Genomic DNA, 27,758 nt, shown 5'->3' with positions numbered 1-27,758 from the left:
TCAATAAACAGTGCCATACAACTGTGCCATATAGGAGAGGAAAATGGCAATGCAGCTTGTGTTAACCTGCATACTAACCAGTATGGGAGATTGGCCAACGGATCAAACATTGCTATGTTTGTTCAAACCTGCTTCCGGCCATTTTGAGGGTGTTGGACATTTTTACTGTTTATATATTTTCTTCCCCCTTCAGCAATAGCTGAGTTCCCATGGTTGATATCTTTTACCTCAGGCTGTAAAATGCTTTCATTGTCTTGGATAGGAGTTATGCTCTTATCTACATTCTCCTCATTGCTTTTAGCTACCAAATTGGCAATTCTTGTGTGATCTTTATGAACATTTAGAGATTCACAGTGGTGAAGTATACCTCTCCTTGCCTTGTTCACACATTGTTGTTCACCATTGTTGGTAAGGGGAAGCAGTCCTAAGGACAATCTCTACAGGATAGCTTAGAAGACCTGAAAAAGTATGTTGCAGTTGTCACACTTACCTCTTCCTGGCTAAAGCGCAGATGCCTCTCTCCTCCGCATGCAGGCAGTTCTGACTCGGGGTGTGCCCCTGCTTCTAAGCTTTATCAATTCCGTCCAATCTTCTGGCCAATCAGAAAATAGCCTCTTAACCATCCCTGGCTATTTAGCTAGCTCACACACTGCACTCTTTGTTCGTGCAACATGTCTCCTTTGTGCTAAGCCTCTAGTTCTGTTGAGCTAGTTCCTGTTCACCTGGTGCTTAATTCAGTGTTTCCTCTGTCCAGTTCCTGCGTTACCCCTAGCTGTCCAGTCTGTTGGTTCCCAGCCAACTTCCCTGTGCTGTTCCTGTCTGTCTGTGGATATCCCTGAGTCACATGTGCCCCCCTGGTGCTTCCAGTGTCTCCTGTGTTCCCTGTGCCTGCACTGGCCCCTGTGTCACTAGTGTCTGTCCCCTGGATCCCTGACAAATGACCCCTGGCGTGTGACTTGACCTCTCTTGCTTGCTGCCTGCCTCGACTCCGGTCTTCCTCGACTATCTTTCTGCTTTGTGATTTGGTACTGTGTTTTGCCCACCTTGGTGTGCCCAAGGACTGCAACCTGGCCGTAACCTGCAGCGTAACATCCTCACCATCAGAGGCTCTGGAGAAAACCTGGTTACTGCTTAGACTCTCAGGGCTCACACCACCTCCATACGCCCCCTAGTGGTCCTGTCTCTCCGTGTTATGCAGTGACTGCAGTTATTTTCTTCTACCCTCTGCTCCAACCAACTGATCGTTTTTCAGTGTTAGCTGGGCCACTATTGGTCCTGGAAGCCAGGTCCATACATCTTTGTTTTTCAGACCCTATTGGTGACTTTAGTCCATTAAATTCACCAAGAACATGGCACAGATGATATTTGTCCTGAACAGTGAGTGTGCTGCCATTTTCTCTTGCAACTCTGGGTGCATCTGCTGACTGTACTCCTCTGAAAGTATTCACCTCAGTGAGAGTGCAGACTCTCATATGCTTTCTTGTATACTAAGGAATCAAATGTATTTCTGCCAATTTCATCTCCAGTGCTAAAGCTAAGTTTACCTAAACTTCAAGAAACATAAGCAATTCTGTCCTGTAGGTTCTATGTGGATTTTAGGATTCCACACGCCTTCTGGGGTACCAAATGTAGAATGTGTTATGTTCCTGTCACATCTGGTAACACTCAATTGGTTGTGAAATGTTGGAAAAAATATTTTTTCAGGTGAAAACATTTTCCCCAAACTTTGCAAAATTTGCTAATTTATTCCTAATCACTGCTTGAGTACATCCATGCTTTACCCCAGACCTATCCAAACAACCCTGTCACAAAAACTTGAGTAAAAATTAATAGGGAGTAGATAATGCTTAGCACTTAAAACCATCCAAATATCCAGAGTTATAGAGAGGTTAGTATAAATTCACTTTTCCTGTAAGAAGAGAAGAACTTTTCCCCAAATAAGAGCAGGTGGGGGACAAACTTGAAGAAAAGATTTGCATTGCAATTCATTTGCCTATGTTTACTCACCATAACTACTGCTTAAGCAGTTTTACATCATATGATCAGTTTGAAATGCCCAGGTTTGTAACAGGTTTACTTTAAGGCTAGGTATACACGTGCAACTGTTCACATCTGATAATCGGCTCAGGGCCGATATCGGACGAGAATCTTATGCGTGTACAGCGCTTGTTGTCCATCGTTTGAACAACCGTCCTGGTGGATCCACGGATGACGAACGTAATGGAAGTGAAGGGGGAAGAACGCAGCGAGGTGCAGCTCCATCATTCTCCCCATCCCCTCTCCATAGAGCAGAACGTTACTATATGTACACCACTTGTTCATGCATCGTGCAGTCGTTAGTTGTTGGAAAAGATCCTTTCCAAGGACAATTATTGCACGTGTGTACATAGCCTAAGTCTGAGCTCTATGTACGATTGTGCCCATCTATCTATAGACAATGGAAATAACTCATTTAAGGCATGATGTGTTAATATGGGTGTGTAGTCTAAGTGTACTATGTGCTACAACTGTGACAAAGCCTGATAGCAATGATCAACCCAACTGCCTGCCACAGTATTTCTGCAGCCTGCAGTGGAGATCAGATGACGAAAGGGCTCTGGTCCAGCAGATTAACTTGTTCTATCAGTTCTGCTGCTGATTTGCAACACAGTCTGTGAGAAGAGGCTTTAATCATTTGACAGACGTGGGCACTGGAGTTAGACATGGCATCAAAATCAGTGTTCTTTGTGCTAATGACTGTGCTGCTGGCATATTACATTTACAAGCCTCTGCCAAACAATGTAGAAGAGAAATTTAAAGTGATGTTGTTGGATGCAACTTTTAGAACTCTAGGACATGCGGTAAGTTCATCCTTATTGTATTATATTCTGTCCTCTGAAATCCTGGGTTGCTGTTCTAATGACTTAATCCTTTTGTCATTTTCAACAGCTTTTAAATACGCATTAAGGACAAACTGCATGCCAGCAATGTAAATCTGTAATCAGGATTTAGAAAATCCTGCTAAATTGTAGTATGGTTAGGTGGTAGAAAGTCTGTTTCTGAAGTCAGTCCAAAAATGACTATAGGATTTTATTTACTTGACCTATGGCTGCGATTGCATGGAAGTTGAGTTTGCAAGTACTTATAAAATGTATTCTTTATTTGACCAGTGATTAATACATTTCTGTTACCAGATCTGATCAGTGCTAGTAGAAGATTGGGGTTAATTATTCTATTAGTTCACCGATGTATAATCCTATTTTTCTTAAATCAGTGTTTCAATTGTTTCTACCAAATGTCACATCTTAAAATCTTGCTTAAATTACTGGCATTATGTCTAAATAATTATTAACATCAACAAAAAACTATTAGAACCACAAATATCTTCCAGGATGCTGTTTTTTATGATCTATGTAGGTGCTTCTAATAATGTAGTATTATACAAAAACCTACATTTACCCTGTGCACAAATAGGATCCCTCTGCAATCAATAAATATAAATATATTGACAGTAAAGTTATGTGCCAGCTGCATCCCTGCACGGTTACACTGTATGTACATTATGTAATTACATATTTAGATCAGCGTCTGGAAATTAAAATCTCCAATTTCAGAATGTCAGTGTAATTTACAATATAGATAAGATGGTAGAAAATATATACTCACCTACAGAACAACTACAGAACAGGTATACGGTACAGGGTAAGGAAACAGATACATTTTAGTTATTGTTATTTAGTTTTAAAACTTGACTGTGGGAGAAATATTTTCTATAGCGCAGTTGTCAGCCCCGCAAGGATGAGAATTTTAAAGTTGGGGTGCCCAAGTACATGGGAAGACACTATTCTAATTTAGCCATTTTTTGCCAGATTAGACACCAACCCCATGTTCTTGGTGGGATTCAAAAGATCCTAACTAAGGATCACAGGGTAGAAAATCAGAGATTATGTCTATTGTTATCACCAAAATACACCAGAATACACTATGTAAAGGTTTACCCTTCTTCATCCATTGACTAAATTGTTGCATACAGTTGCTGCATACAGGAGAAAGACTGCTTAGAACAATGCTGAGATTTTTACATCTTGGACCTCCATGTGTCTATGGTCAGCGTTAGCTTCAGTACCAAATAGTATAGATATGGCCTTAAAGTTTGAGAGCATTGATAGATTCCAGATGTATAACTGAGGAGTGGTGCAAAAACCTACTTGCTGCTAAACTTCAACCTAATTAAAAAAATACAGCAGATTCTGTCCATTGTTCACTGAAAACCTTCTATTTTACAAAATTAAGCTGAGTGCCTATTTGTAACCACTGTTGCTCATTGAAATATCTTCCTTTTTACACAAATTTGGTCTTTAAGAGCTTTTCAACGCCTTAAACTTTATGGCAGCATTTTCTGTATTGTACAATAAAGGTTGATGATAGTGAGGTCCTCTAACAACAGCAAATAGATGGACCTGTGAGGGTATCACCGTCCTGCATCACTAGTCTTTTTATCTGTAACAAAGAACCTTGAATATTTGTTTATTTCATCAGATTTTCTATAAAAAAATCTCTGAGCCAATACTAGATATAAGGAACACAACCTTGTCATAGTTTGTGAAGGGTTGCAAATTGTTTACAAAAGGTCACAAAGGTGTGTGGAATGAAGCAACATATTGAGGTTTGATCGAATTAAAAAACTGGCTTCATGGCAGGTAGTTCTTTTTTCTAATAAAAACTTTTTTTGGATGGGCATTATTCTACCACAGCCCAGATAATGTATTAATTTGTATGAGAATAAATCTGAGTATTCTGCACATATTAGAATGTACAGTGTGTAGTTAACAACAATCTGTTTATCTGCTGACACTGAGGTTGGACTTTGTGATATTTTATCTTAACTCAAAAAATGTCTCTAAACATCAAATACACACTACATGAAGCTTTGTTTTTATGCCAAAGGTGACAGACACACAGCCAATCTTTGTGTCACAGATACAGAAAAAACAACTTAAATGAACTTAAATTCCAAATATATTGGGTAATGAAGAACCTTTGTGGTTGAAGTGATACCTTTTATTGGATAACTTGAGTTATTAAAAATACAAAATGTTTTGACTAGATAAAGGAATCTAAGCAAATCAGAAAGCTTGCAATTTGAATAACTTTATAACTTTGTCAATGGGAGTATCATTTGAACCAAAATCTTTCTGCATTAATCCATGGCTAACATGGGACAAGGCTCTACTAATAAATTGGGTATAAAGTCTGTGTTTGATTACTCTGAAAATATAGAGGGATAATAAGGTCAATATGAGATTCTGACTGACTTGGCAAGATTGGGATATTATAGGGAACATTTATTAGTAATTAGGTCTAGTTTGTCAATGAGTAATAGCTTCAGCTACATTATAGGAGAAGACAGCATACTTAGGCATGAACTTCAGCCAAACAGCTAAATACACAGAATAAATACACATAAGGGAGTTGTTTTACCTGCCAAAATATTTGCTTTTTTGTTTATCCACTCCTTAGATATACACATATACGACACACCAGGTATTCGGTTAAAGAATACAATTGCTTGTTTTTTCCAGCCCCAACTTGTAGTTTAGATGGTGATGGAGCAGTCACAGTGCAGGGCAAATTGGTAGGTCCCCTAAAAGCCTACTTTTCTTAACCCAATATTTCACCTTCCTTTACCCTCTTCACATTCCCTTTACTTTGTTCATCTTTAATGTTTGTGAGTTATTCACTGTGTAAACATCCAGTTGCTAGCACTAGAGATTACACATTTGTATGACCCTCTTACATTCATGCATGACAACTGGGAGCCCATTAAAAAGTAAGGATAACACCTTTCATTTCAAGCACCCTAACACAGACTTGTATTGCTGAAAGAATAGAGTTGTATCTGACCAGTTCGGTTATATTGTGGAGTGTAATGTACAGCCCAGTACCACTCTGGCACCCACAGATCTAAAAAGTAATATTTAGATATATAGCACAATTGTTATGTTATGTGGTTATGTATTACTTATGTATTACATAACATTATATGTTATGTTATGAGTATGTATTACTCATCACATGGAATACGTATTTCCATATGTACAGCCCTGGGAGCGTGGGAACCTACTGTTACTGCAGGCGAACTCCAGATGAACACTCAATGGAGTTTCTCCATTGAGAGTTCATCTGAGTTCAGTTCCCACGGTCACCCGGCTGATAAGCCCAGTGACCATTGGAACTTGGGGTCACAGCTGATTGGAGGCACACAAGTGCTTCCAATCAGCTGTGACTCCAGATGAACTCTCAATGGAGTTTCTTCAATGAGAGTTCATCTGAGTCCAGTTCCCACACTCCCTGCCCGGGAGCAGTCACAGCTGATTGGAGGCATGCGAGTGCCTCTAATTACCTGTGACTGCAGGCGAACTCCAGATAAACTCTCAATGAAGTTTCTCCATGGACCGCAAGCTCCATTGAGTTTCTCCATTGAGAGTTCATCTGAGTTCAGTTTCCACGGTCACAGGGCTGTACTTATGATTGATAAGTGGCTTATCATTGATAAGTTCAGCTCCTGACCGTGGAAACCGCGGTCACAGCTGATTGGAGGCACGCAAGTGCTTACCATTGAGAGTTCATCTGAGTTCGGTGAGAACAAGACCTCGCAGTGAATCAAAAGGCCGTTCTCGCTTACATGTTCTGTAAGCAAGAATGTCCCGATTTGCCACGAGATCAAAATTAAATATATAATCCATCTAAAGATTACTGTCTGAAATACATGCAGCTTGAACATTTGTTATTGGCGTTTTCAAAGCCATGTGATTGGCATCCCTAACAATTATCCGCAGCCACAACCCTAGTGAATTATAGTCTTGTATAAATACTGGGCAAACATACATGAGTTAATAGGGATTTTCTTATTCATAAGCAAAACTTTGTTTTGCAGATTTGGGACATAGCCAGCAAAGTTTTAGAAAGCATTACGTGCAAAGCTGTCAGCCAAGCTACAGAATAGTGTTTTAAAGGTTTAGGTCATATACAAACCTCTTGGCAAATGATATCTCTCTAACAAATAAATCAGCATTATAGAATTATTCATACAGTTGTAACTTGCACTGGGCAAAAATACAAGTATATATCAGGGTGGTTCCAATACAAGGTCAGAACACTGGCATTGTATAATTTTGGATTAGCCAGTCCAGGTGAATACTGTGCAGGTAAAGTATAAACAAAATGTTCACATGACAAAATTACCTCTACAAAACAGAGGAAAACAGAGGAAAAACAGAGGAATCGCCCCAAAAAATATACACTGTTTTGCAAAATATTTTACTATATGAATTATCATTTAGGCACCTTATTCTGATCTGCTAAATGATAAAATAACATATTAGGGAAATACTTGTGTGTTTAATATGAACATTTTTAGTTACTAATCTACCAATGCACTCTGTAGGCTGTGCTGTAGGTTGCATACACTGAACCCCTGCACTCTGTATATTGTATACGACATACACGTTTCCGAAAGCGTTCATTGTCTGTTAATTCTTGCTAACTAGTCCCTGACTAATATATATGCTTAAGTATAAAGCACGTTTTGTTCTCTTAAAATGCCATTAGAAAAATAATCTTGGTTTATACTTGAATGGGTCACACCAGTAGATTACACTGTGTCCCCATGTAAAGTGTACAACTAACTCATGCCTTTGAAGACATGAGACATAAGTTTGTTACATACTGTATATAATTACATAACTAGTGATCAATAATAATCATAAACGATCATTTAGCAGCAAACGACCCATCATAACCAACTCAAAAGTACACAATACTTAAACATGTATAAAGGGGAAAAAGATATACAGACTGAGTCCATGTGATTTTAATTTTAATATCCACTTTTAAATAAATGTTAAAAAAAAAAAAAAACACCATGGATGTTTTTAGTTACGTTATTTTTATTGACATTTCTATTGATGACTGTTCAAATGTTAGGTTTATACTCAAGTCAAAGCATTTCCTGTATTTTCAGGTGAAAAAATACTTGTAACATAAGTAAAAGGTAAACATTTATTAAGAAACTTATTACATCTAGGGTATGCACCAATTATTGCCTTGGCAGATGGCTGAGACCTTAAAGAATATGCCAGGGCAAAAGACTTATGGCCAAACTTAGAAAAGAGAATTGAAAGCAACACTTTTTCTAATCCTATCCCCCCAAAAAAATCCAGTTGGGGACTAAAAAAAAGGTGCTATTTCAGAGATAATACGCACATTTAAAGTGTAAGAAAGCTTGCACACTATAGCAGTCAGGACTATGTAACATACAACATAGCATATAGAGTGCAGTGGTCAGTAGGATTTAATCTTCTGTTCTTTACATTACTGGTCAGTGTTCTCTATGCCAGTGGTCACTAGGATGAAAAAAATGTTCTGATACTGGTGGTCAGAAAAAAATGAACAGAACCAATGATCACAAACCGACCACTCTTGGTGGTTAGCAGAGGCATAGATTCCCCAGAGTTGGTGGAAAGTAAAAGAAAACCATGCTGCAGTAGTTTAATAGTTGTCAGTAGCCATCAGTGGTCAGTGGGAAGAAAATAATTCTTGGTGGGTAAAGCAGGAACAATTTACAATACAAGTGTTGGAAGGTAAACATCTTTAGTGTTCATTGATGGGATGAATGCTCAACTTTAGTGTCAATGGGCAGATTGCGCTCCAATAATTGGTGTTAGTGGGATGATTTTAAGTGAGTTTATTGTGTCAGGAGGTACATTTATGTCTCAGTTATTGGTATCAATGTAGGAATATCATGCCGTGACTATTAGCCCCGGTGGGGTATAATTACACTGCTCAATAAAATGAAGGGAACATTTTTTCCCAGAGAATAAAAGATGAAACCTGAGTGTTTGCATTTGGCAAGTTCCTCACTTTTACTTTCTTCTTCTAAGCGTTTATTCCTTTTACATCGGCAGTGATTGTGTATTGTTTCACTTAAATTACAGGGTGATTTAGCTGAGCTGCTTGGTGTGAAACATTACATGGACGTTATGATGCTTTTAACAAAGGTGGAACATACAGAACCCGTTTCAGATGAATATGTTACTGTCACAGACACATCATTCAGCAACGTTCCTGTGCGAATATATGTGCCTAAGCTACAATCAGAAGCATTAAGGAGAGCAGTTATCTACATTCATGGTGGAGGATGGTGTCTGGGAAGTGCATGTAAGTAGCTTTTTAATATTGTGTAGTGTTCATATATATTTTGGTTCCCTAAAGTCACACTGAAGGAGACAAAGTATGCTTCTGTAAAATGTATGAGTTTTTAGCATTTTAACGACGAACTATACCCTAAGGTAAATTCTAAAAGTAATTGGGTTCAAAAGTGAATATAAACAGTGCATAGAAGCAAAGTGGTGGATAAAACATGTGTTTCACTGAATCCTTGCATACTGCACTGGAGCACATTTTTCCCATCCCTGGATGCAGCCAGTGGACGTGTTCACCAAATGTAACCATGTGACACCTAAAGAAAAAACAGTACTCTACATTTTCCAGCATACCTTCAAATCAATAAATATCCTTTATCTATATGAGTTACCAGGACTTGTAGTTCAGAGGAAGTAGGTGGAAACTAAAAAGCATGAGAGGTCTACAGGCCATATGGTTAGGTGCAGCCAAGCACCTGAGCCTCATTAAAGCTGTCCAAGGCTGGACAGGATACATTTTTCTACAGTGAAGCTGGGTAATCCAGCAAACCTAGAATAGATTTCTTCAGTCATTTGCTATTTGATAGATAATGTTTTGAATCATATCCTGGATCAGATCCATTCCAGGTTTGTTGGATCACCCAGCTTCACTATTGAAAGTGTATGATCTCCAGCCTTGGAAAGCTTTAATGAATCAGGCACAATGGGTTTCTGATTCTGAAAAGTTCAGATAATTTACACTAATCAACATGTTTTTTTAGGAATTTATCTTTTGACTAGATTTTTAACATTTGCATCTAATGATGACAGAAGCTAGTTAGGAAAGGATTAGAATGAATTACATTTAAATAGGGCATATATGAATATCAAGTGAAATCAAGAGAATAGAAAACTAGATTTCCAGAAGTAAATAAGAATTGCTTAAAAATGTGGAAATAAATATTCAATATTACATCATGAAATGTATATTTAAATGCAAGCAGTGTGAGCTGTACTTGAATATGACCTGGTGTCAAACTTTTTGTAGTCCCTGTAAAGCAGAGTTTAGACTAGGAGAGGTGGAAGCAGCACAAGTAGCCAATAGGTGTTAACAAGGAGCTTGCTGATAGGAGGGTAAAGATGGGCTCATCAGTGTGCTGCTTCTTCATCACTGCCCCTCTCACAGACAGGGAGCAGGTCCATGACTGTGAATGTAAGTTGAATGTTGGCAGTCATTCAACCTGCACACTTATGTCATCTAGTGGTGGAAAGAAGTACTGAGGGGCAGCTTGGGACTAAAGGTAAGTGTTGAAGCAAAAGCAGCATGTTTGGTGTAATAATTATTTATTATGCAGACTTTTTGTATTACCAAAGGCTAACTTTTCCATATTGTTCCAGGGTAGCACAGAGCATGAAAACTAAGATCAGACATATTGGGCCTCATTTATTAAAGCTCTCCAAATCTGGAGAGGATACACATTCATCAGGGAGCCTGGGGGATCCAGCAAACCTGGAATGGAACTGGTCCATTACTGAAAACATTTGCTAACAAATAGCACATGACAATTAGGAAATCCATTCCAGGTTTGCTGGATCACCTGGGTTCATTCTCCAGCTTTGGTGAGCGTTATTAATTCAGGCCCATTTCCTTCTGATTTGGAACTATTTTTCTATTCTTTAGCTTTTAGTCATACGTGTCGAGTTCAGAATGAGCTGCTTGACTTTCTGTATTTCATAAGAACATAAGAAGATGACATGACATAAGAAGATGCTATCACCCATTCCTTTAGCTACAAAAGGTTCTACTCATTTTGGACAAACTTGTACCACATGAGGCAACATGTTCTCAGGTCTTTTCTAATCAATCATTATAAATAGGATTTGATTTAATTAAGATATTATGGAAATGTCATGTTTAGTGCAACCATTGAAGATGGTGCAACATAACTCTCATTTTCATACCTGGCATGTGATAACAAATAAATGGTATGTTAGTTTAGTGTACGCCCCTTGCATTTTCATTTTGTAAAGTCATTATTAAAGACCTGACATGTCCTATTTACAAAGGGCCCCAGCATCAAGGCGGAATCTTCAATAATTAATCTATGGTTTCTTTGCTTTTCTTCTGAATAATAATATTATGTTTACTTATCCAGGGGGATAGAATCCAAAGTTATAAAGCACAAAGTGCAGTAATCCAGAGCGACTGGATTCTACAGTAGTTTATTGAGGTCATAAAGTAATTGAACACCGAATATATGGCTCAGATTGCTGCAGATTGTATATTGCTTTTGTCCTGTTTGTTAAGCCAGAGTGTTAGGCACTGTAAAGGAAACTACAATTAAACTTTTAAAAGAGTTGAATTATATTTTTATTAATTTATTATTAAAAACAAACTATATTAACAGTTACAAATTTTAGAAATTGGTATGTCGAATCCCCACCCTTTGTCATCAAAACAGCATTAGTTAGGGATTTTGGTCTAGTCTTGATTGAACAATTATCCCAAACCCAAATGCTGGTAATATAGTTATAAATGCTACTGATCAACAAGATAAAATATTGAATAAATATGTCAGCCTTATAAAAGGAATGAAACGTGGTCTACATTACTAACATGTTAAGGTTGTTGAAAGTACAGCAAAAAGACCCAAGGTCTCATTGCATCAATATGGGCTAAATTTACAAAGCTTTACCAGTTGTGGAAAAAAAATGTCAAACACTGACAGTTTAATAAATCCTCATGTGTTTTTTGAATGTAGTAAAATATCTTCATTGTAGAAATAATACTTTGTGTATTGAGCTCTCACAGTGTAAAATGTCAAAAAGAAAAGGTGTTTCTAGATTTGCTGTTTAAAGATTTCTGCAGAATCCCAAAGAAGTTGCAACATTAAAAAAAGAACTCATTCAGCAATCCAGTGGCTCCATCAGGGCAGACCTGGCAAAAATCAAGGGAACTCCACTGACCTGGACAAGAAGGCAAAATGGGAGCAGGTGCCCTGGACTAAATAGTCTAAATATGGAATATTTGACTGACAGAAGGCAGTATGTTCACCAAATGCCTGGAGAGTATTACAAGGATGACTGCAAAAAACAGTGAAGTTTTTTTTTGCACTTGTGCATATGACCTCAGAGCATTGGTCGAAATAAATGATCGCCTGATAAAAGTTTGATGAGATAGTCACTTATCTTGGAATACCACCAGTGGGAGGTTTGTTCTCCTGGTCTGGCCTGGTCTCAACATCATGGAACATGATTGGAATTACATATTACATGAAGAAACAGAAACAACTAAATCCACTGGGGAAATGTGAATAGTTATTCTGGATGTTTGGAACAACTTACATTCCTTAAAGATAGAGGGGCCTGATATTAAAGCTCCCCAAGACTGGAGAAGATAGACTATCATAGCAGAACCTGGGTGATTAAACAAACCTGATATGGATTTCTAAAACCATTTGCTATCAGTCCTGGATCTGTTCAATCTCGGATTTGCTAAATCACCCAGGTTCTCCCAGGATAGTATATCTTTAAGAGCTTTATTCAGGCCCATAGTCTACAAGCAAAACTAGGAAAAAAAATGGGAATTTGATGGCAAAGGGTAGACATGTCAAATAATATTTTGATTTAGGATTTTTTGTTTTGTTTTTTGTACTGTGCAGGTTGGTAATTTAAAGTGAAGATGAGAATTTGACTATGAATATAAATATATATATATATATATATATACAGTATGTATATGATTTTGTCAAAAACAATTAGGTCACTATAGTATAAATGTTCAGTGATCTCATCATCGAAATCATCCAATGTTTTTTAATATACATTGGAATGCAAGATAATTACCATATAGCAGTTTGATTCTTTTTAATTACAGCCATGAAGCCATATGATCTTCTGTCAAGACAAACAGTAAAGCAGCTCAACGCGGTGGTAGTGTCAATCAAGTAGGTTGTGTTTGTTCTTCATTTGACAGCCTTGCAATTGCTTGTTTGCTAAATTATATTGTAGAACAGATTATAAACAAGGATGTCAAAATGTGCATTTACACAAGAAATAAGATAATCATAATTAAGATTATCTTTGGAAAATAAAGAATTATGTGCTTCTATTTTCACCAGTTTGAATGTTTGAGTAACTGTGTCAATATGTACCAGGAAAAGCTGGATTAAAATGCAATACTTAGGGACAGACCATTTTCCGAGCCCCTTTTATTATTTCTTCCCCGAGCTACTGTACTTTTACTGGTCCGTGAAGATTTCATTAGGTGTGAAATTAATTATATCCTGGAAGCCAGTTAAAGTAAATTTGATTTTGCTTTTCAGATTTCTAATTATAAAGCAGGATTGCTGACCATGTAATTGGTAATATTTTAGATAAAAAAGAGGGGTCAGGCCTCAGAACAATCATACCTGGTTATGCCGCCCTCACGTGATAAATTCTGCCAAATCTGCCCTTCACTGATGTTTGCTTGCAGCTGTGCACTATGTGATCAAATAGAGACACTCACTGTATCATCTTTTTTTTATTTTCCTAAATATTTAAACCCTGGCAAATGTGAAAATTGTACATGGGCCTTACAACTCCACTGTTTTTTAAACCTATTTCAATACTACTAATCTAAAATAAAAGGTAATAAAAAATCCAATCAGATTTTAATCTTTGGAACCTAGTAGTCCTTTTCTGTTTCAATATTTCTCATTAATAGTTTTACAAGTACATTAGCACATAATGTAGTTTGCACAAGTAAGGAACCTAAACATCTTCCCATACTGAAGACATGTTATGTATTACTGTGCAGGAATTCACACGTCTTAACCCTAGCTACCCTTGGTTGCCAATGCTTACTTATCCCCTAGCTCAGCCTCTCATCTGTTTTACACCTGATGATTCCTTGAAATAATTAATAATAAACATTTTTGGGATGCTAATAAGAATATGCCCAGAGTTCTAAAATGCTGTTCATTAAGAGGAGAGCCCCCTGCATTAGTGGCTAGATTAATACCGTAGATATACCTTATAGATACCCCAAATCATCAGCTGGCTCTTTAAAGTGGTGTTGGTCCCAAAACGTAACATCCTCAAATTGGAGATCAATTGGGATGGTTTGCATATTATGTATTATTTAAGCCTAGATGTAAGTATGTTCTCTTTTTATCATAAAAGCTCAAATCCAGGCTAAACAAACATTAATACGTAGTGAAGCATGAGTATGTGGGTTTGAATATTGATTTTCTTTGGGTATTTCTTCCAGATATATATATATATATATATAATGTTTACAAACAGAATTTATATCCTGTGTAGGAATTTGAGAATATATTTAAATCAATCATATTTCAGTGTTAAAATGTATGTTAAATGCTTATTTTGCCTATGGAACAGAAAAAACAAAAATATTTCCCTGATTTGCCTGCCAGCCAGCGCTTTTCTCTTCCTGCCAACATTCTAGGTTGTAGGTGGGACCTCGGTGTCTTCTGTGACTGCTGGTCGTGCTTTTTATGTGATGAGTGCCTGTGACCTATAAAATGGGAAAGAAAGGGAACTTCGGGGGAACGGTTGTGTAGCCAGGAGGAAGCCTATCCTACAGGAGTAAAGGATAGGACAAAGTTGCTTTTTATATTCCTCCTGTCCTGGACAAAACAGACATTTTTTTCCTGTTGTTCAGCTTTACAATTTACATTCTGGGTGAATTCATGTAGAGAAAATACAAATAGTAAAAAACATATATTTCGAAAATTAAAGTCAATCAATAAGCAGTTCTCACTCAGTTTACTCTTGTTTTAGCTACAGACTGGCTCCCAAGTTTCACTTTCCAACACAGTTTGATGACGTTCACAATGTAGTTAAGTTCTTTCTACAGCAGAGTACCCTTGATAAATACTCAGTTGACGCAAGCCGCATAGCGGTGTCTGGAGACAGTGCGGGAGGAAACTTAGCTGCAGCAATAACGCAAGAGGTATGATTTTTATTTTTACAAGCGATAAAAATTCAGTAAACAAAAAAACATGAAAATTCTTTTTTTTAAAGTTTTGCTTAAAAAAGTGCAATGATACCAAATCTAACTCAGATCTTAAGAAAATGTTTATTATCTGTGTCTGTTGTGGGGGCCACTGTCATTTTGTTCAGCCAGATTTTTTTATTTGCATACCCTGTCACAGTGTAGAGATCAGATTTTCTCGCCCTTTTTAACCCTTTTAACCTGTTGTGAGAACCCTTGAAATAACTTTCAGGTCTTCAGGGAACCATTTCTTTAATTACTATTTCCACAGCTCACAGTACATTAGTGTGGTATTCAATAGGAAGAATGCCTCACCCTTTGTCACCCTTTCAAACAGCCAAAAAGGTGATTGTTTTCATTAAATTGACTCGAGAGGCACAAATTGTTCATTGCTCAAGGAACCCCTAGCAACTTTTGTAGGAACCCTGGTTGAGAAACACTGGTATAGATAGTTAGATGGGTGCCACCATCCAATTTCAGAAGCTCCCAGCTCCCTTTGACAACTTCTATACTCCAATTTTCTTCGGACTTAAGAGAGGTTAGCTAGGAATGTAAGAATAAGGATAACATTCCCTGCACTCTATTACCCAGCATTGCTGGCCCCTCTGACTTGCTATCTTATATTGGCAGAACCGGGTCTTGTATTTTACCGAATACTCAGTTTCCTTTACCACGCCCTTTTATCATTACTTTATGTTGAGATTATCATGATCATGAAAATAATTTCCACAATTGTAATTGGCCACAAAAAGAGGTTTACTGTAGTGTGTGGACTTGACAACCCCATGATTGACAACCCCGCTCTTGTCTTTATAGGAACGCAGACAGACCTCAGATATGTCTTAGTTGAATGTCCCAACATATGACCATTTAAATTTGTGGCATATCTTGTTTTGATTGCCACGTTTTTTTTGGGGGGGGGGGCAAAGGAGCTGTTCCCTTATCTTACTTCCATAAAAGTATGTTAGATAATCAATTATTATTCTTTCCGTTGCACTGCTGTCATAAGCAGTGTTTACATATGAACATTTTTTATTATTATTTTACATTATGCACAGGCGGTAATTAAAAAGGAGTATAAAGAGCAGACAAATATGCATCATTTGCCACACAGATCTCCCAAAATTCTGAAAAAGGTCTGATGTTTATTGCTAAACTCCAGGCAAACAACAACAAATGTAGAGATGAAATAAATTTACTTATAATTCTTGCTCCTGCAGCTGCCGGCGTATCCCTTTTATTTTATGATGCTCTAGATCAGTGTTTCTCAAACTTTTTAACATAGGGGGAACACTAGCAATACCCTTGAGGTCTTGGGAAATCCCTGACAATAATACCAATATCCACAACTAAAGCTACGTACACACTTCCAATTATTATCGTCGGAAAACGAACGACGAACGTTCCTGCACGATATATACGAACGATCGTATAGCACCGATCCTTCACATAGAGGTAACGACACGATCGTTCGTAGATATTGTACACACAATAGATACGATCGTTTAAGCGATAGAGGAACTATGTGCACGACAGGAAAGTGAACGGACGTTCGTTCATCACGCATTCTCTGACCATGGACGATCAACGAACGACCGTACACACGAACGATGTTCAACGATCGTCGTCCAATCCGATCCGCCGGTCCGGTCGTTCGTTTCCAACGAGTTTCCTCGTTCGTCGGCGTCGTTGGTTACTTTTTTACGAACGATTTTTTGCCCAATCGATCGTTCGTCGTTCGATTGGAACGATAAAAATTGGAAGTGTGTACGCACCTTAACAATACATGAGTGTAGCGGTCAGTTGGAAAAATGCCTGTTATATTTCTGGTCAGCGAGAAGAATGCCACCCACGGTTATTTAAAAAGTTAATTGGTGTTAGTTAAACTGACCCGAGGGGCACAAATTGCTTTAAGGTCATTCTGTGCAGTGCATTGAGGCTTCCCCCATGGTTTACTTTGGCCAGCAGTGGAAAAAGTAGGAAGTAAGGTAATTCAAAACCAGCAAAGTGTGGGGAGCACACTTCAATGAACAAAAATCATTTTGCCTAGTGTTCAGCTTTAAAAATCAGCAATGACAACTCTTATATTTATTTTATACGCTCTTCCTCTAATTTGCAGCATCCCTATAAAACAAAAAAGCTCTTCATGCTGGCAACAAAAATAAACACAACCAAACTATGTGTAAAAGTTGCTGACATTCAAGCTCTGATTTCATTGTTTAATATAACATTGATTTGATTTTTACAGCTGTTGCATGACCCAGAAGTCAAAGTCAAATTGAAGATTCAGGCGTTAATCTACCCAGTTCTGCAGAGCCTTGATCTTAACACTCCATCTTACCGAGAAAATGGCAACATGCCTGTACTGTCCAGGACTCTCATGGTGCGTTTTTGGAGTGAATATTTTACCACGGATAGGAAATTATTTGAAGCCATGCTCTCTAATAGGCATATACCACCACAAGAAGCTCATTTATATAAGTTTGTAAATTGGAGTACTTTATTGCCTAAGAGTTTAAAAAACAACCACGTTTATCACAAGCCTGAGTATGGAGACTCAAGTTTTGTCAAAAAATACCCAGGGATTTTGGATACAAGAGCATCTCCATTGTTATTAGAAGATGAAAAATTAAAAGGTCTGCCATTAACATATGTCATTACATGCATGTATGATGTCTTAAGGGATGACGGCTTTATGTTTGTATCAAGACTGCGGCAAGCTGGGGTTGAAGTAGTACATCACCACTATGACAGCACCTTTCATGGTATTCTTTTACTAAACACATTGCCCTTTGATTTTGCTATAGCACATCACATAGTAGACGAATATTTAAAGTGGCTTGGTAACAATCTGTGAATAGAAAACAATTATCTACAAGTTTGACAAAGTAAAACATTTTATTATAATTTTATCCATCTTCAGAAGTTTGGAAATCAGAACTGAGAAATGTTAATCTATCTTTCTAAGCAGGGTTTAAAATGTGAAGATTCTGTACATGCATACTGCTGTACTGTTCTGTAATGCTGTCATTTATTGTTCTTAGACACATAAAATGTCCATCATTCAGGTAACAGGAACATTACACAACAAATATACTCCTGTGGCACCACTCTGGAGGATAAATCTATATATTAGATGTTTACAGATCATGCCTGTGTTTATAATCATATATGAATGTACATACATATATGCTGCAGTTTTACTACATACATGTCAGTTAATTGATTACAATGCAATAAAATACATTGATGAAATACATGTCCTGTATCCCATGTAAACATGGGATACAGGACATGTCAGGGAAAAAAGGTAGAACAGAGACTTTTGTAAGCATAGATGTATGGTGATCTTGGCTTAATGGTAATAATTATTATGTCAATCAGTGCCAAAACACCCCTTCCCCCCAATTTTAGAGATACGTTACTGCCAGTTAATGAACATAAAAGCAGGATGACAATCAGCATTGAAAGAAACCTTTGTCACCAGACCATTCATTTTAACAAAAATCTTCCTATAAAATTTATGTACATCGTAATTAATGCATGTTTGCCTGTTTAGCCTTCCTTGTGCAGACAAAAGAACTAAAATTGCTGTTGGCGATTGGTAGTATGGATGTGATATCAGCAGTGTCTAAAGTCTAAGGTCTGTCAGTTAAATGGTTCTTTAGTATTACCTTTCATTCACATATCTGGCGCTAGGCAATGTAAGGTAAATAAATAAAGATTAAGATATAAATGGAGGGGTGGAGGACCTGGGCTAACACAGACAGCAAATATACACTGCCAGAAGAGGTGAGCATGATAATCTAAATGTGTTCGGCAAATTGAAATTCTCATTGAAATTTAATAAAATAACAAAAGACAAACAGTGCAAAAAGCATTTAAAATACTCAGATTTCTGTGCTATACCTTCATGTTTTAAGTTGGTAATGGATCTCTTTTCATAAGTACATAAGTTCATGTATTGATCTTTTAAAAAACTGCTTGTGCACTAAAGGTAGTAGTGGGAACTATGGCTAACTGTTCCTTGGTGATCAGGAGACTTTTAGATCTCCCTTCATGATTTTCATGATGTTACTTGTGAATGTTCACACTTTGTAATATTATCTTTGTTGACAGGGTAATAAAGCCATTTTAGGTGGGAAACTATTGGGCAGTGGATTCAAACTTCTTTTTTGGATTAACACATGGTGCCTAGACCCCTAGCCTATAAAATACTACCTACCTACTAAGGGGCACTGTCTTTTGTGCAGTCATAAAAAAAACAGCATATTCATACAAACCAAATGTATATCCAGGCAAAGACATAAAAGATGGAAAAAGTGCTGGGACACATGACAAATATTTTCATCCTGTAGAACAGTGTTTCTCAACTTTTATAACATGGAGGAACTCTTGAAATAACTTTTAAGTGTTAACTAACCCCTGTTTTATTTACTGCATTCACAGCTCACAGTATATCAGCATGGTGGTCAGAATGCCTCTGGCCAGTGGAAGGAATGTCACCCATACAGTTAGCCGAAAAGATCATTGGTGTCACTAAAAACTTTCTTTTTATCTACTGAAGTTACCATATTTAGCTATGAAGTAGATAAACTCACTTAACATTGCCAGAGCGGCTAATACCCGGTAGCAGAAAATTTGTATGTCTGTTAACATTTAGACAATTCATCAGCTTGTGTTGAGCATACGTATTACGCACTTTAGTTTTATAATAAAGGCTCTAAACTACTAAAAAATACTAAAAACATTACCAGTACCTGGCTTGGATTTATAGTTTTTAATCAGCACTGTAGATTCCAAGACCTATACCTCTATATAAAGAACTGTTTGCCTATCCATCGTATTGTAAATATAGTGTCACACAGCTGGTGTACAATCACTTCTTGGTAATAGTTTAAGTATGGATTTGCATTTTGCCTAAGGATAGTCATGAATTTATGTATAGTTGGACTATACTTTTTTATATTTGTAATTTTGCAAAATAAAAATGTTATATTTCCTGGCAGCATAAGGTAGACTTGTGTAAATGCTACTAGAGTATTCATTTGTTGTAGAGGAATGGCTTATGTGCTCAAAACAAGCAAAATCTATAATTCCTTATGTAAGGTTTTCAACAATGAACCAAACAAAAGCCAAAATTGTTGGTATAAAAATAGGGAGCAAGGAAGAAAGGACAGTTGTACTTACTGTTGTCATTATGTATAAAAAAATTAAGAAGAATAAGCTACATAAAGGATTTACACAAAAACTACAATTTACTCAAAATTTATGTTGAACTAAACTATGAAAATCTTTCTCTGTAGTTACAGTCTGTACATATAAATATGCCTGTAACCCAGTACCAGCTTATACTGTAGTAGGTTGGCACCTAAGAATGCCAGTTTTGGAGAGTCAGTTTGTATAGCCTAACTTTCCAGAGCTCATTCTAAAAATGTTTGTCTTTCTCTGGATTCCATATTTTTAAAGTACTGGAACTGTTGCTGCCAAATAACTAAAATGAAAGTTGGGAAACTTTTTCAGGCAATTTCAATATAGTAAAGTGTTCTAGAGCAACAATATAATTTTATAGCTCAAAGCCCAAAGTTTTCTGCATGCAAAATGAAGCAGTAATCTGTGAAATTGTAGGTAATCAGAATAATAGAAGTGGAGACAGTTGACTATCATCTCTTTTTGATCTGTTGTGCGCAATAACTCATTGACACATTAAATGACACATTAAATGTACTTTTTATGTCTGTATTATTGTTATTTCTGAATAATGTTTGGAATATATTATTTTTTTATTGAATGCCGTGGTAAAACTCTGTGCTTATAGACCTGTATAATGCCAGTGTCTTTTTTGGTAAAAGACTGTTTCAGCATTTTTTATGCTTGTATTTATGGTAAATAAAAAATAATAATGAAGATTTTATTCTTCACATCTTTGGTTTTGGTAAATATAGAGCTTGTGGAAAGTTGCATCACTTGATTCATGGGATTTTCTGCTCATAAGCCTCCAGGAATTTTATAACAAGGCTTCAGTTTTGCAGTATAAAGTAATGTACACATTGACTGTGTATTTTCCATTTAATTATTAATGAAAAGTAGCTAAAACTAAATTTTCCAGATGGTTCTGTAGATTATGGCACTTCATAGGTCTGTTTTATTGACAGACTGTGGAGGGAAAGATGGTGGTCCCCCAGCACTACAAATCCTTATAATGGTGTCTTAGGATATGTCTTACTTCCATGTGGCATACTTCCACTTCTTCTATCATTTCATAAGGAGTCATCCTTACTCACAAGAAGTCCGTAACACCAACTACCTCTTTTTCTGGGAGGTACAGCAGCCATGAAATGATTATGTTCTTGTCTTCTGTACTGTGTCTTCTTGGTTCCTGAGGGCAGCATGGTTATGAACAGTATTGGTTGTACTTAAGTTTGGTTTGCTGTTTTTTAACAAACCCATAGGCCAATGTTCTGGTTCATCAAGGAGCTGAACATCAGTCCCATTAAAGTAAATGGGGTATGTGATATTGTGGAAAATATTTAGTGTGATATGGTGGAAAATATTAATTCCAGTGCTCCCCTTTAAAATTAACAAAGGGTCTTCCTGTGTAAGGTCTTTGTGCTAATTGAATTTATTCTCCCCTTTAAAATAACAAAGGATCTTAAGTTGTAATAGGTTGATGTTAATTAATTGTCTGTAGACAGTGTGTCTCCAGTTTTATAAAAGTTGGAGTCTTGTGTCCCAGGTGTCAAAAACCTCATATAAGTTCAGATAGAGCGTCTCTTATATGAATTCTGAAACACATTTATTCCTAATCTTTATATTTCCAATATACTATTCTGTATAAAGTAGATGACGGATTTGTAGCTGGATCACTATGGTGAGCATTTTGAGACCAAGAACTGCTTTCCTAGGCCGCAAGTAAGCCTGGGGACCTATAAGTCCCAGACATACCTAGTTTGGTCTCTATGAACATCATATTTTGTGGTGATAAATAAACTGGGGGTTGGCAGTTCATAAAACCTGTACTTATGAAAATATTATTATTGGCTGGAACAAGGGCATTTTGGAAGTGTCCATAATCCATGTTGGATCCATGGTCCCATTAGTCCCACCTCTGTTGTTGGCATAGAAAAAGCCATGTAGGTCTAGCAGAGACAGCTCTGCGTTCATCACAGGGTAATTTCTGGAGTGGTTACATAGAGACCAAATACAACAAAAAAGGCATAGGAAGACCCTCAGGTATTCAGAACACTGTGCAATAAACAGAAAGGGGGGAGATTTTAAAGGCAATAAGGGAGAGAGGCTATTCTTTTAATTACAAAGTCCTCAGAGCACACTAATAAGTGGTCTTATACCCATCCCTAGAGGCAGCAGATCCCTGAATTCCACTAAATACATTTTTTACAGCTTTCAGAGTAAAGAACATTGTAAGGGTCTGACACAGCAGTAGCAAAAGTCATTTATTTTTTTCATTAAAAGATTATGCAGTCCTCAGAGCAGAACTCCCCCTGAGGGCTTATCTTAAAAAATAAGGCTGTTGTGACACAGTAGTGCATATTATTTGACAAAGGAAACTTTCCCAGCTATTGACCCAAGTTGGCCTCACCCTCTTCTACACAGGCAAGTATCCTCTGCCAAGTTTTATACCTCCTTTTTTTTTTTTCATTAGCTGACTTGGTCTGGGTTCTCTTTCTATCATGGCATTGTTGCATAAAAGGTGTTATTATTACACAGTATTTATATAGCGCTGACATATTACCCAGCACTTTACAAAGTCCATAGTCATGTCACTAACTGTCCTTTGAAGGGGCTCAACATCTAATGTCTCTTCCTCAATCATATGGTAATGTCTTTATGTATGTTAATCTCTAGTACAGTCTAAGGTCAATTTGGGGGGGAAAGCCAGTTAACCTAACTGCATGTTTTTGGAATGTGGGAGGAAACCGGAGTACCCAGAGGAAACCCACATAAACACAGGACGAACCTGCAAACTCCATGCAGATAGTATCCTGGCTGAGATACAAACCTGGGACCCAGCGCTGCAAAGGCCATAGTGCTAACCACTGAGCCACTGTGCTGTGTTATGTGTATTTCCCTTGTTTACACCATATAAATGTATGTGTACATAGTATGTAGTACTGTTATTGTTGAAAGCCACAGAAGATGTTGGTACAAAAAAAATAATAATAATAATAATATAAATTAGAAGAAGGCAGGCTGCCAGGAGGCAGTACATGGAACAAATTCACAGGTGGTAATCATTTACTGTAAAATAGAACGCAATAATCATTTACTGTAAAATAGAACGCAATAGGTCTGATTTAATAAAGCTCTCCAAGACATGAGAAGACTTGAGAAGATAGACTATCATGAGAGAACAACAAATCAGAAAACAGATTTTTTAAAATCATCTGCCATTAGTTGGCAAATGTTTTCAAAACTGGACCAGTTCCATTTAAGGTTTTTTGAATTACCCAGGTTTCCCAATGATTGTCTATCTTGTCCAGTCTTGGAAAGTTTACAGGCATTCCAAAAATAAAATTGGGCTCTGGCATTGGCCGATGATGAAGTATCAATTCTGAGCTGAAACTGCACTAATGAAAAGAAGGAGGAAAATAGACTTGCTCTTGCTGGCAAGCATGCCTCTCACAAAATACAGTGTGATGGCATCTCACATTCAATATCACATTTACAAACTTAAGCCCTGGCTCTACTTTTGCAATACAAAAATGATCTTTGCGCTAAAAATATTACCAGACATGAAAAGGAACCCGTGTCTCCAAGTGTTTCTATTCCTTGATCACTTCTAGAATGACCATGAATGTCACTTTAACACCACCATCAGCGAGGGTTTTATTTTCTGTTTTCTGCTTATGTCATACTTCACCTAAAAGTAATACTTTTGTTTACAAATTGTGGGGTCCTGCACTTACTTGCTGCTGCTGTTTATCGACTTGCTGCCCCAGCTGCTATTAAATTCACTTTAATGCACATGGTTGTAAATATATTTAAAACAAGCAAATGTTTTTGTGTTCCATGTTTTTCCACTTCTCTCTCCCTTGACTCTCTCTCTCACAGTGCTTCTTGTTGTGTCTGCAGCTGTGTATGATAACAATGGTATTACTGTTCAAGCAATTATCACACAAAGGACTGACTGAAAACAATGGCAGCAAGTGACTAATAGCAAATGCACCAAGACTGTGGCATAATTAGTAGTAGTAAGCAAAAGTACTAACAGCAAGATAGAACAAGGCAATGTGCCAACCCTTGTGATCAGCACCAATGTTTTAAAATAAAAGTCTTAAACACCTTATGCATATTAACACTATAATGTAATACATAATTATTATTATAATTGCCTGATACAGATAATAACCCAGCCCAAATATATGTTCACAATTAACAAAATCATGGAATGTGCAATATTAAATATATAAGCAGCTTAAAATGAAATCTGCTTTGAAGAAATAGGCTGTAAAGCCAATTATCCAATCAAGTTGGAAAAATTACCTGAAAGATCCAATAAAAAGTTAATTAGTGTGCTAAAGATTAAAACTTAATCTCTAAAGCATGACATTTTTGTTCAAGCCTGCTGTGTGCTAATTATGCTACAATCACTGTAAATCCTAAAAACTACTAGGTGAGTTCTTTTTCATTGTTCCCACTATACAACTAAAGGTAATTTAGTAATTGCACGGAGCATGAGTGGGTACAACAGTGACTGTTATTCTCATATTACATTGTATGCAGAATAAAGCAACATTTTCCTTTCTATGTATGTAGAGTAGCTTTTCTCAACCTTTGTACCCCAGAAGAACCTTGTAAATAATTTCTAGGTTTAAACAACCCCTGCTAGAATTAGTTCATTGGATGTCAGTGAGATAAACGCTTATTACATTAGTGATGAGCAAGGAGATAGTTCTCCCCTTCAGTAATGATCTGAATGCCACCCTAAAGATTTTGGTGTCATACAGCTGAACTAATTAAGGCATTTTGACATTTCCCATCCCTCTCGTAGGGCTTGTCCATTCCTTTATTTACAGGTAAGGACTCGGAAGAAGTATTGGGGCAGAGGAGGGTGTTGATGTTTTCAGAAAGCTCCCTGCTAGCCCCTACCACTAACAATGATTGGCCTACATGGCTGTAGGAAGCACCAAGAAGAGACCTAATGATAAAGTCTGTAATAAATGGAATGTTTTTTTTTTAAATCACATTCATTCAAAAATTAATGCATATTATTGTGGGGGTAAAGGAGAAACCAAGCAAAGGAAATTATGCTTTAAACCTAAAGTTTGATCTGCATATATATATATATATATATATATATATATACATACATATAAACCTAAAAAGTTTAGAATGTGTTGGCTGTGTTAGTTTCCTTTTTTTCAGACTTTTTCCTGATTATTTTTACCTGGTAATCCTACAAATAAAACGCTTGTCACTGGGGGTCTTCACTCACTCACTTCACCGTATCAATGGAAGACGTCATTATTGTCATCCAATGCTTCCCTTCTGATTTGGAAGCCATTATTGTCATCCAAGGTTGTACTGACAGGGCAAGCATTGTTAGGTAATACCAGCCTGTGATACCCCCATACCCCCCCCCCCACCCCTTTTCAGTTATTTCAACCTTTGATCGGAACTTGAAATTTGAGGGATCTGATGTTACCATACCTGTCATTGTCATTGATGCTAGGCTACTGGACAATGCTGGCCACAGAAATTTGCCTGTCAGCAATCCAACTACCCAACAGCTGTCAAAATCCAGTGGCCAGATAGACTTAGCCATACTATACCAATCATATACCAATCATTACTGGGTACAGCACAGCTCATGAAAAAAATTGCACTTCCAACTTCAGAATTTCCGAATCCAGTCAGATTTTGGAATTTTACTGTTCTGAGCTCTCTAGTGGTTATGGTAACAACAGCTTTGAAGTTCACATGTCCATACAGCCAGATTTCACTTAGATATCAAATGCTACACCACAAGTGGCAATTATTGTCTAGAAGAAAATTTTTATATGCAGATACAGGAAAATGGAAGATTGTACAGCCCGCCAGAAGCCTTTACTTTGTAAGGACATCAGTGGAAAGTTCTCTGGCCTGCCAGCCGCTTATGTTACTTTGAAATGCTTTTCAGAATGCAAAAAGGGAAATGACACTATAATTTCAGGCAAATGCTGAATAAAAATATATTTATTACAAATTTACAATGTAAGGTATTGTCTCTTTAAGCCACACTAATATATAATGGGTCAAAAATGATTTGAATCATCTAATTATCAGCCACAGGCTGCTTTTGGGAAATTATTTACATTAACTTCATCTTTTAAAACAGGCAAAAGATAAAGCAAGATAAAAATAGGAAACAAAAAACATTTGTGTGAATTTAAAAAGCTAATAGAAATCTAGCTTCTGGAACACGTACCCTAAAATGACTACATTCTACTAAAAGCAGTTATTCAGTTATAGCCTGCCCAAATATCTAGACTTCACGTATATTTGTATATTTCTTTTGTAAGTGAATATTTCTTTTAAAAAAATAACACAATTGACTGGCATTATCTAAATAGTTGATATAAATACAAATGCAAACTTGTGATACATTCGATACATGGCTAAGCAAGTATTGTATAGTCAAGCAAGTATTGTAACATACAAAATGATGGATCTAACATTGTGGACATTAAAAATGTAGCATTCAGTTTATTATTTATTAGAAGTAACACAGACATTAGAAGGTTACAGTTCAGCCCTTGCACAGATTTACTATAAATTCCTAAATTATGTTTTTTTAAATGGTGTATTGCTCCAAGAATTGTCGTCACTTGAAAGCAGGTATTGTTTTATCTGGCAATATTTAGATTTATGATGAGTATGGGCTTGTTCAGCAGTGTGCCAAAGAATGTTAAAGAGATAATACATAGGGTACATAAAGTAGGTAAATAGCAGGATGGTGTAAATGATTATACAGACAGGAATTCATGTCAAATTCAACTTTTTCTATCACTAGGCAGCTCATATCAAACAGGTATAAAAATATAAAAAAAATGCTGCTTTTGGCAAGAAATTTTGTAGAGACAAAAAGCTATCATTTTATTAATCCATCATGTACAATACCTTTCTCAAACCCAGATAATTTTGTTGAAAGTAAAATTTAAGGTCTGGACCCAACATCTTTGGTGCCTGTTGTTATAGTTCTTGTTGCAGTCTTTCTTAAAAACCAAGCGATCTGGCAAGTGATCTGAACTGAACTGATGTCATGCATTACTAGAAAACGTGCTTTCTTTTAGAATGACCACAATTTATGTAGATTGTCGTTTAAATTAAAGATTCACCATCCCCTCACACCTGGGCAGCCACTAGATGTGTTTGTTATTCTTTTATAAGATTCTCCTCTTCACATACAAAACCTCAAATTCTCCACACATAATTAAAAGCATACAACTATGTAAAATATTTATATATTTCCTAGAGAAAAAAGTTAGGTAGAACAAAATGTATTTAACCAAGTGTGACACTATAATTTTCATGGATAATGTGAAGATTAATATTTAGTTTGAATAGCTTGGCATTGAAGTTTGTTTTCAGGTTAA

At 36.8% G+C, this 27,758-nt stretch overlaps 1 protein-coding gene across 2 annotated transcripts; it reads left to right on the top strand.

The window, feature by feature from the left end:
- Positions 1-2,557: 2,557 nt before the first annotated feature.
- AADAC (arylacetamide deacetylase) lies at positions 2,558-21,071 on the top strand. 2 transcript variants are annotated; one of them, XR_011920286.1, is made up of 6 exons: positions 2,558-2,840; positions 8,976-9,198; positions 13,039-13,108; positions 14,949-15,120; positions 17,411-18,422; positions 18,454-21,071. XR_011920286.1 is itself a non-coding variant. In XM_072407993.1 (5 exons), exons 1-5 carry the CDS (start codon positions 2,703-2,705, stop codon positions 18,017-18,019), a joined length of 1,212 nt encoding a protein of 403 aa, XP_072264094.1. In that variant the 5' UTR covers positions 2,558-2,702; the 3' UTR covers positions 18,020-21,071. The 2 variants fall into 2 exon arrangements, 1 of the variants encoding a protein (XP_072264094.1); XM_072407993.1 differs by having other exon boundaries at positions 17,411-21,071.
- Positions 21,072-27,758: the final 6,687 nt, after the last annotated feature.

This window comes from Pyxicephalus adspersus, chromosome 4 (genome assembly GCF_032062135.1).
Source record: "Pyxicephalus adspersus chromosome 4, UCB_Pads_2.0, whole genome shotgun sequence".
NCBI lineage: Eukaryota > Metazoa > Chordata > Amphibia > Anura > Pyxicephalidae > Pyxicephalus > Pyxicephalus adspersus.
Note: the sequence above shows the minus strand (reverse complement) of the source record. Positions and strands in the feature narration are given on the sequence as shown.

What these genes read in the sequence shown, in the direction of transcription:
- AADAC (XM_072407993.1), top strand. Translation starts at nt 2,703, where the DNA reads ATGGCATCAAAATCAGTGTTCTTTGTGCTAATGACTGTGCTGCTGGCA. An exon ending in TTAGAACTCTAGGACATGCG is followed by an intron (nt 2,841 to 8,975) that starts GTAAGTTCATCC and finishes CTTAAATTACAG; the next exon opens with GGTGATTTAGCTGAGCTGCT. An exon ending in ATGGTGTCTGGGAAGTGCAT is followed by an intron (nt 9,199 to 13,038) that starts GTAAGTAGCTTT and finishes TTTTAATTACAG; the next exon opens with CCATGAAGCCATATGATCTT.